Source organism: Dasypus novemcinctus, chromosome 29 (assembly GCF_030445035.2).
Source record: "Dasypus novemcinctus isolate mDasNov1 chromosome 29, mDasNov1.1.hap2, whole genome shotgun sequence".
Lineage (NCBI taxonomy): Eukaryota > Metazoa > Chordata > Mammalia > Cingulata > Dasypodidae > Dasypus > Dasypus novemcinctus.
This window is the reverse complement of record NC_080701.1, coordinates 27,234,951-27,249,005: the sequence shown is the minus strand read 5'-3', so window position 1 is coordinate 27,249,005 and position 14,055 is coordinate 27,234,951. Positions and strand designations below refer to the sequence as shown.

Genomic DNA, 14,055 nt, shown 5'->3' with positions numbered 1-14,055 from the left:
CTATCTGTTAGAAATTAAGTTCCTTGAATATAATCTTATAAATATAACTTCATATAGTGTAATGTTAAACTTTTAACCATCTCTTTTTTTCCATTCTAATGTTTTCTTCTATATTTTGTTATTTCCAAATACAAGTTTTTAAATTTTTATATAGTCATATTAATCTGGCTCATTATTTCCCTTTTTTTTAGGAGGTACTGGGGATTGAACCCAGGATCTTGTACACAGGAAGCAGGCACTCGACCACTTGAACTATATCCACTCCCTCATTATTTCTTCTATTGCTTCATTAGTTTAAAAAAAATTATTCTGCCTTTTTTAGCATGTTTTTAAAGTTTGTCAGTTTTTGGTATTCTTGTTTTTGTTTTTTACTTGAAACTGTGTGGAGTATTTGATAGATGGCATACAGTAATTTCAAATACCTTTTCCCATGGCTTTAGTTGTAGCTCTGTTAAATTCTTAAGTAAATTAGGGTTTACTTTTTAGTCTCACTTTGGTCGGTTGGTCTTTCTTTTTTTTTGGCTATACAAATCACCATGGCTTTGCAATATGTCTTATCTGTTACAGTAAGACTAAGTACTGTCCGTTCTTCCTTTGGGCCATGATTTGATTCTCTTACTAATCTACTTTTTCACATTTCAGATTTATGTAGATTTTGATAAAGTATTCTACTGCAATATTAACAGCAACTGTGTTAAATGATGAACACATTTAGGAAGTACTGCCATTTTTCCTGTTTAGTCTTCACATCAGGATACAGTAGCTAGCTCTCCATTTGACCTATAATTTTTCTGTTAAAGTTATCATTTTCTTTAAATATGACCTACATAGATTCCTCAAGGAAAAAAAATCATAAAAGATCTTAAGTAAATCATTCAATATGCTACAATTCTGCACTATTTGATAGAATTTTAGTTAAGATTTTGAGAGTTGGGAAACGGATGTGACTTAAGCAAGTGGGCTTCTGTCTACCATATGGAAGGTCCAGGGTTCGATTTCTGGGGCCTCCTAGTGAAGGCAAGTTGGCCCACCCAGCAAGCTGGCCCACGTGGAGTGCTGGCCCGTGTGGAGAGCTGGCACAGCAAGATAATGCAACAGAAAGAGACACAGAGGAGAGACAGTAAGAGGTGCAGCAGACCAGGGAGCTGAGGTGGCACAAGAGATTGAGCGCCTCTCTCCCACTCCAGAAGGTCCCATGATCAGTTCCTGGTGCCACCTGAAGAGAAGAGAAGAGACACAGAAGAATGACAGCGAATGGACATAGAGCACAGACAGCGAAAACAGCTGGGGGCGGTGGGGGCGGGGTAAATAAATACAAAAAAAAAAAAAAGATTTTTAGAGTAGTACTAATTAGACTGACCTGCATTTCTTTTCATGTCTTTGTCCAATTTTAAGGTAAACACCTTATCTATAATGCAGAATAAATGAGAGAGCAAGCTGTCTTTTTTGTTGTTATGTTAGGATGAGAATTAAAGAAAAAAAATTTTTTGGTGAGAAGTTCTTTATAACTTTTGAGATTTCTCAATCAGTTACTAATTATTTATGCTCTCAATTTCTTTAATATTTACATGTTTCTTAAAAGAAATCAGTTTTTGAATTTTAAATTTACCACCTTATAACTATTCATTGGACCATAATTGTTTTAACTTAAGTTTACGTATTTTTCCTAATGTCTAATTTTGTTCATTTTCATTGTTCCCTTAAAGTTACTAGTAATTTGTTGGTTGTATTACTTTTATTTTAATAAATAATCTCGTGACTTGACTCATTCTTATCTCAATTCTTTTTCTCATTTTCAAGTTTACATATTTATTATTTTTATTGATTTCTTTTCCCTTCTGTTTCTAATGATTATATTTATTTGCTTGCTTTCTAAAACCCTGATATGCCTACTCAAAATTGCATTTCCCCTTTTCTTTCAGATTAATATAAAGCAGGTTCCTAAGAACGCACAGCATTTGAAGTAAGGAGTGTGAATCCCAATGCTGCCACAAACAGCAGGATAACTTGGAGAAAGCCACTTTATTTCTCTTAATCACAGTGTCACCATTTGAAAAACCCATATATCGTCTCTAGTGGATTGTTGTGAAGATTAAATGCAATATAACACAGCTAAGACACAGCAGGCCTCCAGAACATAAAAGGCGCTACTTCTATAACCATCATCTTTATTTTTACAAACATTTAAATCAATATATTTTCCCTAAGAATTGCTTTAGCCAGGCCAAAGAATTTTCCTAGGAAATACCTGTTTGTATTATAGTTTTTTTTTTGTTTTTTTTTTGTTTTTTAAGATTTATTTATTTATTTAATTTCCCCCCCTCCCCTGGTTGTCTGTTCTTGGTGTCTATTTGCTGCGTCTTGTTTCTTTGTCCGCTTCTGTTGTCGTCAGCGGCACGGGAAGTGTGGGCGGCGCCATTCCTGGGCAGGCTGCTCTTTCTTTTCACGCTGGGCGGCTCTCCTTACGGGGCGCACTCCTTGCGCGTGGGGCTCCCCCACGCGGGGCACACCCTTGCGTGGCACGGCACTCCTTGCGCGCATCAGCGCTGCGCATGGCCAGCTCCACACGGGTCAAGGAGGCCCGGGGCTTGAACCGCGGACCTCCCATGTGGTAGACAGACGCCCTAACCACTGGGCCAAAGTCCGTTTCCCGATATAGTTTTAAATTCTATATGATTTCCCCATGGCTTATTACTTATTAGATTATTTTTGCATCTCCAAAGAATTTCTCCCATTATATGAATTTGTATTTTTTTGTTGTTATGAGACTGTGGAATGCATACAAATTGGTCTAGACTCAATTATCCTAAATTCCCTCTCTATGTTCACTGTCTTTTTTCATTATGTATTTTCGATAGCACGTATTCCTCTTTTTTAAGACAGAGTAACACTAAGTATTAAGTTTATCATTCTTAGAACATTTCTACCTATAATACACTAAATATTGTTTACTTTAATATGTTTGGAAATTTTAAACATTCAAAAGTAATAACTACTTTGCAATAAAATCTTAATGCAACAAAAACCCAGTATTCCTCTCCTACTCCCCACTTCCCAATTCTTCTCCCTACTTCCAGATCCCCTAAGTAAATTGGTTTAACATTCTGAAAAGCAGTTTTCTTCTTCTGGCATTATCGGTTATATCTTACTTTTACTTAGTCAATTATAATAATCACTCATAGTTAGCAATACAACAACCTTTCTCCAGTTATTCTCTTTGAAAAGAACTTGCTAGCACATTGCAAGTGTTTTTAGCTGACTCAAAGCTATCTGTCAAGCTCTGAAATCTGGATTATACATTTTTTTAAATGTCTATGAGTCTAGGGGAGTCGATGCAGCTCAAGTGGTTGAGCACCTGCTTCCCACATACAAGGTCCAGGTTCAATCCCTAGTATCTCCTAAAACAGAAACAAAACAACAAACAAATAAACAAATGATAAAATCAACTCAGGGAGCAGATGTAGTTCAATGATTGAGCTTTGGCTTCCCATATGAGGTCTGGGTATCCCGGCCCCAGTACTTTAAAAGAAAAAAAGTGTATGAGTCTATAAAGGTCTTTCTACTTTAAAGAGAGAGAGAAGAGGAAAGGACATTCTCATCTCAGTAGGTAACTGACCTCTAGGGTTTACCTTCACTCTTAAATATTTTAAAGATATTAGTCCACCATCTCCAGATTTTTGTCTGATTCACTAAACGCAGTTGTTCAAATTTTCATGTGAATGCCTGACTCTCTTATAAGCTACAGGTGCTTGACGATTTTAAAATTATCATGAAAGCTCAAAATTCAAAACAGTTTATGTTTAAACATCATTCTCTGTTGTTTACCATGTACTTTCAATTTCCAGGCTAAGATCTTCTTTGCAATTACAGGATACTTCCTATTATTACAATTAAGTACAAACCCTGAACCACTCTTTTACATGTCTTCCCTCGACAAATTACCTCCAACCTCTTTAAAATCAGTTGGCAGATTTTCCCCTTGAACGACTCTAACTTAGCTAATTAATTCTATTAAAATATTTTTAAAAATAATTTTGGATTTGATTCTTTAATCTGTCACCTGTGTCACTGAGTTTTATGCCAATGACTACATTTTTAAAATTCTAATGATGCTCTCACTTGCCCTACAGCAAACACCCTCATAATGTAGTCTTTTCCCTCACCTTATTTTTCCTTTGATTTTAGGCCTTTTTTCAGTCTTTTATAAGATACTTTGCTTATTCTCTGAAGTGTCTGTGATTCTTGTGGCTTTTCCATTTCAGCTACTGTTGATTTTTTTTTTTTTCAGTTATTTTATGTCTTTGTAAGCTGACAAATATTTTATTACGGGATACTTTTTTAAAAATTACAGATTTTGTTTCATATTATCTTACAGATTTTGATTGATGGATTTAATCAAATAGAGGAGTTATCATGTGTTATTCTATCATCCTTTCAGTCAGTTGCCAGACTGGATTTTTTGTTTTTGTCTGTTTTTAAAAGTTATTTACAGTAAACAGGTCAGTACACAGTTTCCTCCTGCTACAATGATGCTCTCAATTTGGAAATAGAGAATTTTTTTTTAAGAGAATATTTTACTTTAAATGGAAGACTATAGCCTTGTCCTTAAAAACACAACAAAGTCTGGAATAAGAGTAAAACCTTCAGATAAAATAAATTCCTTATTATCAGAGGCAGATCCCAGGAATAACTGCCACTGCAGGCAACTTGTGCCTCCCCTCTGTTCTCGTAACACTCACCCTTGGAGAACATGCATTTATCTCACTCCTCCTTCCTTCCTTCTCTGGTACAGCAAGAGGGTTATATATTAAACAAAGAAGTAAAAGAAAACATGATCTCTCAATTTGGCTCATCACTGTCAAGTGCTTTTTAGAAAGATGGGTAAGGAAAAAGGAATCGGCACTGCTCGTTGGTAGACATCCTCCCTGCTTATATTTCTTTCTGACTCGTCAAAAAGTAACTGGTTTGTCTCCTTACCTGTAACACTGAAGTTAACATATGAAGAGCTTCAGGTATGGAAGTATTAAGGCTCATATCAACCTTGCCCCAAAGCGACCAAAATTGTGATGAGCACAATACATACTTGGTAACAGTGTTCAGAATTCCAGTAGATGGTCAAGTTCGTCCCAAGTAGTTCATTATAAATGAGCAGCAAAGCCTGATCCATCTTCAGTTCTACGGGCCTTTTGTTGTCTGAATCTGGTAAGAATTAGGAAGAAAGTTTCTTTTAAAGAAAAAAAAAACACCTGCAAGGTAAGTTTCTCAAATGCTTCTGCCCTTATGTAATTCATAGGTATTGTCAGGAAGGCTGAATGAGATATTTATAAAGCACGTGGCAGAGAAGTGTTCAAATACTTTTAAAAGTTGTTTCTTCCTTTTTCATTTCATCTTATTTCCAATTTCTCCCCATATCTTCCTATTATAATAAATTACGGGGAAGCATATGTGGCTCAAGCGACTGAGCTCCCTCCGGCCCAGCCCATGGGAGATCTCAGGTTTGGTTCCCTGGGCCTCCTAAAGAAGACAAGCAAGATCATGAGCTGATGCAACAGGCAGGCATGGCGAGCTGGTGCAACAAGATGACATAAGTGGCACAAGGAGGAAAACATAATGAGAGATACATGAAAGCAGGGGGCAGAAGTGGCTCAAGCGATTAGGTGCTTCCTTCCCACAGCAGAGGTCCTGGGTTCAGTTTCCAGTGCCTCCTAAAAAAAAAAAAAAAGACCAGCACACAAAAAACAGACACAGCAAATGCAAACAACAAGGGGGTGGCTCGAAATAAATTTTAAAATAAATCTATTTAAAAGAAGACTATATTAGAAAAAAAAAAAATATCCTTTATACCTCTGAAAACAGGCTCTTCTTTTAACAGAGTTCCTTAAGAATGAACTTCCAGGAGTGCAATTTCCAACCAAAATGCCTGTAAACTTCAAGTTTTTGAAACATATTGCCAAAATCTTCTTCACTTTAGTTGTGCTGATTATAACAACAACTGTGGTGATTGTGAACTCCCGGGTAACATAAAAAATTATACAATTATTGTATACCCCACCCTATGCACTCAGTAGGTACTTTATATACATTATTTCAAATGACTCAACAGCCTTATCAGTTACTGGTGTGTGTATTTATTTTATGAATGAGGAATCTGAGACTTAAGAGAGGTTAAGTAACTTGTGTAAGGTCACCTAGCCAACCACCAGGATTTAATCTCAGGTTGGTCTCACCACACCGCCCAGAACCTCTATGGCTACCCAGGCTTCTGAGACCTAAGTGTTCACTAGCAGCAGGACAGTGTTGTACTTTGTAATTTTTTCCCCTCACTTATTTGCTTGAGGGATATAAAACAACACCTCTTTATTATATAAATAATAATTTTATTATTTTTTGATTAGCAAGTTTGAGGATATTTTCCATCCGTTTACTGTATTTTCTCCTCGTGTTAACTGCTGGAATTCTTATTCATGTAGCCACTTCACTGAGGTCTTAGACTTCTTAGGTATTTGTATCATTTCCTTACATACACAGCTTTTAAGTCCTTTGGCATATTTCTCATAGTTGTTTTAAAATACTTTTCTTTTTCAATTCCCTGGTTGAGTTTTGATGATTTCCACCGTCAAATTTAGAGTCACTATCTGTTGACCCTTTCCTTTTGTAATTTTTCTAAACATCATCATCCCTTTACAGTTGGAATCACTACTGTTTATATTTCTAAGAGTTGCTTTTTCAGTCTTCACCTGGGAGTTCATTGGTGGAAGAGGTTCTTGTTTATGCTTAGATTTTAAGTGTGAATTTTAGACTCTGGAAGCTTTTATCATCATGACTGTTTTATAGGACTGTGCAGGGGCCCTCAATCCTCACTGAATATCAGAATTATCTGGGAAGGTCAAACAAACAAATCAAAGCAGTGGCTCCACCCTGGACTGTGCCCAGGTACAGGAGGTCATAAAATCTCCCCAGGTGATTCCACTGTACAGCCAAGGTGGAGGGCCACAGCAGAAGGGTCTGTGACTAGAGGGCAGGTGATTCTGACACTTTCCTCTTTGTATCTTTTTGCATTGTTTGAACTTTAAAAAAAACAGAGTGTGTATCACTCTCTCACTCAAACTCACACAAGACCCAGTTACTAAGCCATCAAATAAATGTGACCTCTAAAATGGACCTGAGGGAAGCAGATTTGGCCCAAAGGATAGGGCGTCCGCCTACCACATGGGAGGTCCAAGGTTCAAACCCAGGGTCTCCTGACCTGTGTGATGAGCTGGCGGCCCACGCGCAGTGCTGATGCGCGCAAGGAGTGCCCTGCCATGCACGGGTGTCGCCCGCATAGGGGGAGCCCCACGCGCAAGGAGTGCACCCCATAAGGAGTGCACCCCGTAAGGAGAGCCGCCCAGCGCCAAAAAAAAGTGCAGCCTGCCCAGGAATGGCGCTGCATACACGGAGAGCTGACACAGCAAGAAAAAAAAGAGACGCAGATTCCCGGTGCCGCTGACAAGAATGCAAGTGGACACAGAAGAACACACAGGGAATGGACACAAGAGAATGGACAATGGGGTGGGGGAAAGAGAAGAGAAATAAATAAAAAATAAATCTTTAAATAATAATAATAATGGACCTGAGTCTCACCTTCATGAGAAAGCTGTCAACTTCCCACAGAGCTGACCCAAGAAATACCAGGGCAACAATTGGGGAGCATTCTGTACAAGAGGACAACTCCCTGTCTCGCTTCCTGTCTCCATTGTCTTGGTGAGGAAATAAACCCAGCAAGACCACTTGTCAATAGAGCTGGGGTGACTGCAGTTTGAATCGGACGCCTTATCTTCCTTCCTACATATTTAATTCCTGGCGCTAGCTCTCTGCTCAGGAGAGCAACCCTGCTGGGCATATGTTTAAAGACTTTTCTGGGTTTTTTTTCTTTTCAACTAAATGTTGAGTCCTCCGATCATACGGGGATGGAGTTCTTAGCAAGAAGTTCTCAAGCCCAAACCTGGGCACCAGGCGGCACTAGAGCCTGCCGACACTGCTGAGAGAAGGTTTGGGAGGAGGAGAGCTGGAGAACACTACTGTGCTCTCCTTCACCCTATAGAATTACTATTTACAAACCGCTTTTTTCCGAAAATAATTCTTTTTATTAAGTGGTGCTAAACTCTAAAGAGTAAAGCACTGCGCGGGGGTTGGTCCCTGACAAGCTGTGTGACTGGGTAGATTATGTAACCTCTCTGGGTCCCTTTCCTCAATTATAAAAGGATAATGTGGGCTGGATGGGGGGCGGGAGGCAGCATATAAGGAGTAACCACATAAGATGCTTTTTCAAAACTTATGACGGGCTCTCTCCCGCTTGGAGAGAAAGGGGAGTCAGAACGACACACACAGAAGCCACTGACCCCCCGATTCTGAGGGGATGAGGCGAGGGGCCAGGTGAGTCTCACCTGCCCAGCCTGGGGGTCGGCCGGCCCCCACACACTGGCTCGAATGGGGACTGCTGCCCTCCCGGGCCGCAGAGTTCGCTAGGGAGGGGCGTGTGACACGCTCTTGGGCCCTCAAGGTCCCCCTCGTTCCCGGGTTCTGCAGGGAGGCCCTGGAATTGGGGATTTTCCGCCATTTCCCGGCTGAGGAGGAGTCGATGAGCTCTTTGCCTGTCCTCCCCCGCCGCGCTGGAAGGGCCCCGGGGCTTGAGAAAGGAGGACCCCGGGCCCCCGAGGCCGGGACGCGTGGAGGTGCAGCCGTCGCCGCGGGGGTGCCCCCCGGGGTGCCCCCCCCCCCCCCCCCGGCGCCTGGGCATGGGAGACGCCCCAGGGCAGGCTCGCCCCTGTCCGGAGCTCTTTAGGAGACGCGGGAGAGTCACCCGGGGACGTCGTGCCAGCGCGCGGGAGGCCTCTCCCCGCCACCCTCCGCCCAGGCGGAACGCGTTTCGGGAGCCCCGCAACCCCCGCGCCCCGGCTGGAGGCAGGGTCCCCGCGCTCCTGCTCGTCCGCCCCGCGGCCTGTCCGTGGACTTGACCCCGTCCCACCAAATCGTGTCGCCAGGGCCTCTGGAGACAGTGGCCCCTCAGAGTGGCTCCACGCGCGCCGGCAGCGGAGGGCGACTACAGCCCTTTCTCGGCCCGGCTCTTACTGATCTTCGCGTGTCGGGAGGTACAGGCCCCCCAAACCAAAGGCGTCCCTAAACCCTGCTAGGGCGCCCCAAGCCCTCGCCCCGGGCGGGCAGTGCGCGGAGCCGCCCCGCAGCCGCAGCTCCCCGCGAGGCCCGGCGCGGGATCGCGGCGTCCTCCCCGCCCGCGCCGCTTTTTCTTTTTCTCTTTTGTCAGCCATGGGGGCAAGGGTGCTGTTTGGGGGCTATTGTCAGGCTCCTCCACTCCCCAGTCCCCACAGGGCTGACGCCCGGCTCGGGGGAGCGAGCAGAAACCCGCTTCGGGAGGGTTCTGTCTCCAGAGCGCGGGCCCCGGGGCGGCGCCTGGGCCGGAGAGGAGGGGACGCGCGAGCGAGGCCGGGCGCGGGCCCCGGATGCCGCGGCCGCAGGGGGCGCAGCGGCGCGCGGGGCCGCGGGGAGCCGGGCGCGGGGGCGCGCGCACTCACCTGGCGGCGGCGCGGCCTGGGCGCCGCGGCCCGGGGCGGCGCTGGGGGCGAGCAGCGCGGCGCCGAGCCCCGCCGCGGCCAGCAGCAGCGCGGCCAGCGCCCGGCCCGCCGCGGGCGCCCTGCCCATGCTGCCCGCCGCCGCCTCGCCCGCCGGCCGCCTCCGCGCCTCGGCCGCCTCGCCCGCCGCTCTCGGGCCTCCGCCGCGGGGCCGCTTCCGCCCCGCGCGCCCCGGCGAGCCACCGCCGCCGCGCGCCCCGGCTCTGCGCTCCTCCGCGGCGGGCGGCCGCGCGCCCGTCATCGCCGCCGCCCTCGATGCCGTCACCGCCGCCGCCGCCGGAGTCACGCGCGGGCGGGGAGCGGGGCGAGCGGGCAGGGGCGGCGGAAGGCGCCCGGGGCGGCGCCGGCCGCGGAGGCCCGAGGGGGGCCGGGCCGGGGCGGGTCCTCGGCCTGCCCTGGGCACAGCCTCCTAAGAAAGCCCGGGACTGCCCCGTTTTTGCGCGGAGGAGAGGATTCCCCGTCCCTCGGCGCTTCCCTTGGCAGAAGTTTGCTAAACTGCATCCAGCCACTCGCCAGACTAAAGAGTGGTAGAGTACTCTCCTGGAAACACCTTGGTAAGCCAGGCAGGCGTTTCCTATCCAGAGGGGACACATCTCAGGAAGCCACCAGGTGGTGGCGGCACTCTGAAGAGCTCTGCGTGTCTCTGATGAAGTGAAAAGCACAGCGACCCCACAGGCTGGCTGCGTGTCTGGAGAAACCAGCACCCGTGTAGGGCAACGTGTACAACAATGTGTGTAGCAGCTTCGTTTGACGTTTCGAAAACCTCTCAGCAATCACTCTTCATCAGCGGGAAAATGGATAAATGGTGGTATATTATACACCGGTAAAGAACGCAGAACTCCGTGCGACAAACGGGGATGAATCTCAAAAAAAAAAAAAAAAAGGCTGAGCGGAAAATGCTGCTGGCAAAAGAATACCTTTGTAATCACATTTATCTAAAGCCTTGGCTGGGGCCAGACAGGTCACTGGGTCGATGTGTCCCTCTCTCTTCCCTTTTAGAGTGCAGCGCCTTCTTAAGAGAGCCTGGAGTTGTTGTCTTGGGGTGTGCTTGTGCTGTTCCTCTGCCTTACACACCCTCCCCCCAGACACCCTTATGGCTCACTCCCCGACTTCATGCATGCCTCAGCTCGACTGTTAGCTCCTTCAAGGAGGCTTTTGGCCCAATCCCAAATGCATTTCTTCATTCTCTAGTTCCTTAACGTGCTTCATCTACCTTGTTTTCTTCATTGCTCTCATCTCCATCTGACATTAGAATGTATATTCATCTGCTTTTCTTGCACTAGAATTTAAGCTCCATGAGGGCAAGAAGTTTGTCCCTAGGGCAAGTTCGATTATGCTGCACTATTAAACAGCCCCCAAATCTCAGTGAGGCTTATCCCAACAAAAGCTCAGTTCTTGCTCTTACTATATGCTGGATCTTGACCTTAAGAGTTTCCACCGTTACCGTAGTAGTGGGAAGACGATGTGGCAGATTTCACGATGGCTCTTAAAGCTTCTACCAGAAGAGACATCTGTGGCTTTCATCACATTTCATTAACCAAAGCAAGTCCCATGACCCTGTGTGACCAATGAAGGCAGAAAAAACACTGGATAAAGTTAAACACCAATTCATGGTAGAAACTCTTAGCAAACAAGAATAGAAGGGAAGTTCTTTAATCTGATAAAAAGCATCTATTAAAAACTTACAGGTGTAACAATACTCGAAAGACTGAATATTTCCCCCCTAGGATCAAGAACAAGGCAAACTGCCCAGGAATGGTGCCACGCACACGGAGAGCTGACACAAGACGACGCAACAAAAAGAAACACAGATTCCCGTGCCACTGACAACAACAGAAGCAGACAAAAACATGCAGCAAATAGACACAGAGAACAGACAACTGGGGTGGGGAGGGGGAGAGAAATAAATAAATAAGTAAATCTTACACAAAAAAAAAAAGAACAAGGCAAAGGGATCTGCCCTCATCACTTCTATTCAACATTGTACTAGAGGCCCTTGTCATTACAATAAGGCAAGAAAAAGAATTTAAAAGCATAGAACTTGACTTTATTCAAAGATGGTGTGATTGTATATGTGGAAAATCTTAAGGGATTTACTAAAAAAAAGCTACTTAAATGAGTTTAGCAAGGTCACAGAATTCAAAATCAGTATCAATTGTATTTTTATGTCCTAAACAGTTGGAAATTTAAAAATAATAGTATTAGCACAATGACAACCACTTCACACCCATCAGGATGTCTGTAATTTTAAAAACAGTAACATGTAGATGAGGATGTGGAGAAATAGGAACCTTAGTGCATTGCTGGTAGAATGTAAAAGGTGTAGCCACTGTGGAAAAGTTGAATGGGTCCTCAGAAAGTTAAACATAGAATTACCATCTGACCCAGCAATTCCATTCTAAAGTATATACCCCCAAAGACTTGAGAACAGGGACTCAAACAGCTATTTTCACACCAATATTCATAGCAGAATTATTTACCATAACCAAATGGTGGAAGCAACCCAATGAATGGATAAACAGAATGTAGTATATACCTGCAATGGAATACTATTCAGACATAAAAAGGAATGGTAGTCTGATACATGCAACAATATGGACGAACCTTAAAGACATCATGTTGAGTAAAATAAGCCAGACCCAAAATGACAAATATTGTATGATTTTTCATATATGAAATACGTAGAATAAGTAAATTCACAGAGACAGAATATAGATTATAGGTTGCTAGTGGTGGGAGGAGAAGGGATGGGGAGTTATTACTTAATGGGTACAGGGTTTCTGTTTGGGATGATGAAAAAGTTTTGGTAATGATTGGTGGTGACAGTAGCACAAAACTGTGAATATAATTAACATGACTGAACTGTACACATGAAAATAGGAAATTTTGTGTTGTATATATATTACCACAATAAATATGTTTAAAATAATGGCTATTACAATAGAATAAAAGTTGATATATGGGAACTCTGTATTTTTTAATGATCTTTTGAAAGTACAACTTCTCTATTTTTTAACTGAATGCTTAGGGATAAATTAACAAAATAGGTGTAATCCCTGTACATTAAAAACTACAAAACATTGATGAGTGCAATTTTAAAAGACTGAATGATATATCACGTTCAGAAATAGGAAGAGGTATTAGTGTTAAGATGTCAATTCTTCCCCAATTTTTCTATATATTTGGTGCACTCTCAGTCAAAACTCCACAATTCTTGGTAGAAATTAACAAGTTGATTCTAAAACATATATAAAAATGCAAAAGGCATAGAAAAGCCTAAGCAATTTTTAAAAAGAAGTTCAAAGTTGGAGGTCTTGCACTACCTGATTTCAAGATTTACAATAAAGCTATAATAACCAAAAGAGCCTGGTACTGGCTTAGGGAAAACAATATAGATCAACAGAGTAGTTGATCTCTAGAGCACCTAGAAATAAACCCACATAATTGGGTTTTACCAAGGTGCTAAATGAATTTAATGGGGGAAGGGATACTTTTTTCAACAAATGATGCTAGAATAATTGGATATCCTTATGGGGAAAATGAATTCTGACCTTTACCTCACACCATATACAAATGGAACTAAAAATGAATCATAGATCTAACATGAAAGCTAAAACAGTAAAACTACTGGGGAAAAAAAAAAAACATAGGAGAAAAAATCTTTGTTAATTTGGGTTAGGCAAATCTTAAAAGACACTGCTAAGAAAATATAAAGGCAAGCCACTGAGAAAAGATATACAAAACATATATCTGATAACAGGCAATTTCAGAATATATAATGAACACTTACAATTGGATAATAAGAAAGCAAATGACCCTATCTAAAAACTGACAAAATATTTGAACTGACTCTTCACCAAAGATGATGTATAAATGGCCAAGAAATATATAAAAAGCTGTTCAGCATCATTAGTTTTTATAAAACTATAATAGGACATCACTACAAACCCACTAGAATGGCTAAAATTTAATGGGCTGATAATAGCAAGTGTTGGCAAGGACATGGAGCAACTGGAACTCTTATAAATTGCTAGTAGGAATGTAAAAGGTTACATCCACTTTGGAAAACAGTTAATAGTTTCACATAAAGTTAAAAATATACTTCGCATATAACCACTCCTAGCTATTTACCCAAGAGAAATGAAAACATGTATCTATACAAAGACCTGTATCCAAATGCTAATGCTAATAACAGCTTTATTCATAATTGTCCAAAACTAGAAACAACCCAAATGTCCATCAGCAGGTGAAATCACAAGTCCTTCAAAAAGGAAAGAAGGAGGCAAAAGAGACTCATCTTAATATTGCGGTTTTGAAGAAGGAGAAAGATGCCTTTAACCATTTGAAGTTTTGTGAATCCCAGGAAAGATCATGCTCTTAGAACTAATCCCATTTGTGTGGGGTGGGGCCCTCTGATTGCATTAGA

General features: G+C 43.0%; 1 protein-coding gene across 1 annotated transcript in view; it reads right to left on the bottom strand.

The window, feature by feature from the left end:
• Positions 1 to 9,930, bottom strand: part of HGSNAT (heparan-alpha-glucosaminide N-acetyltransferase) — a 40,487-nt gene extending 30,557 nt beyond the window's left edge. The window contains exons 1-2 of the mRNA XM_058289860.2: positions 9,573 to 9,930; positions 5,084 to 5,199 (exon numbers count right to left, since the gene is read on the bottom strand). Coding sequence (XP_058145843.1) covers positions 5,084 to 5,199; positions 9,573 to 9,870 — 414 coding nt within the window. The 5' untranslated portion in view covers positions 9,871 to 9,930. The remainder of the gene's footprint in view (positions 1 to 5,083; positions 5,200 to 9,572) is intronic.
• Positions 9,931 to 14,055: the final 4,125 nt, after the last annotated feature.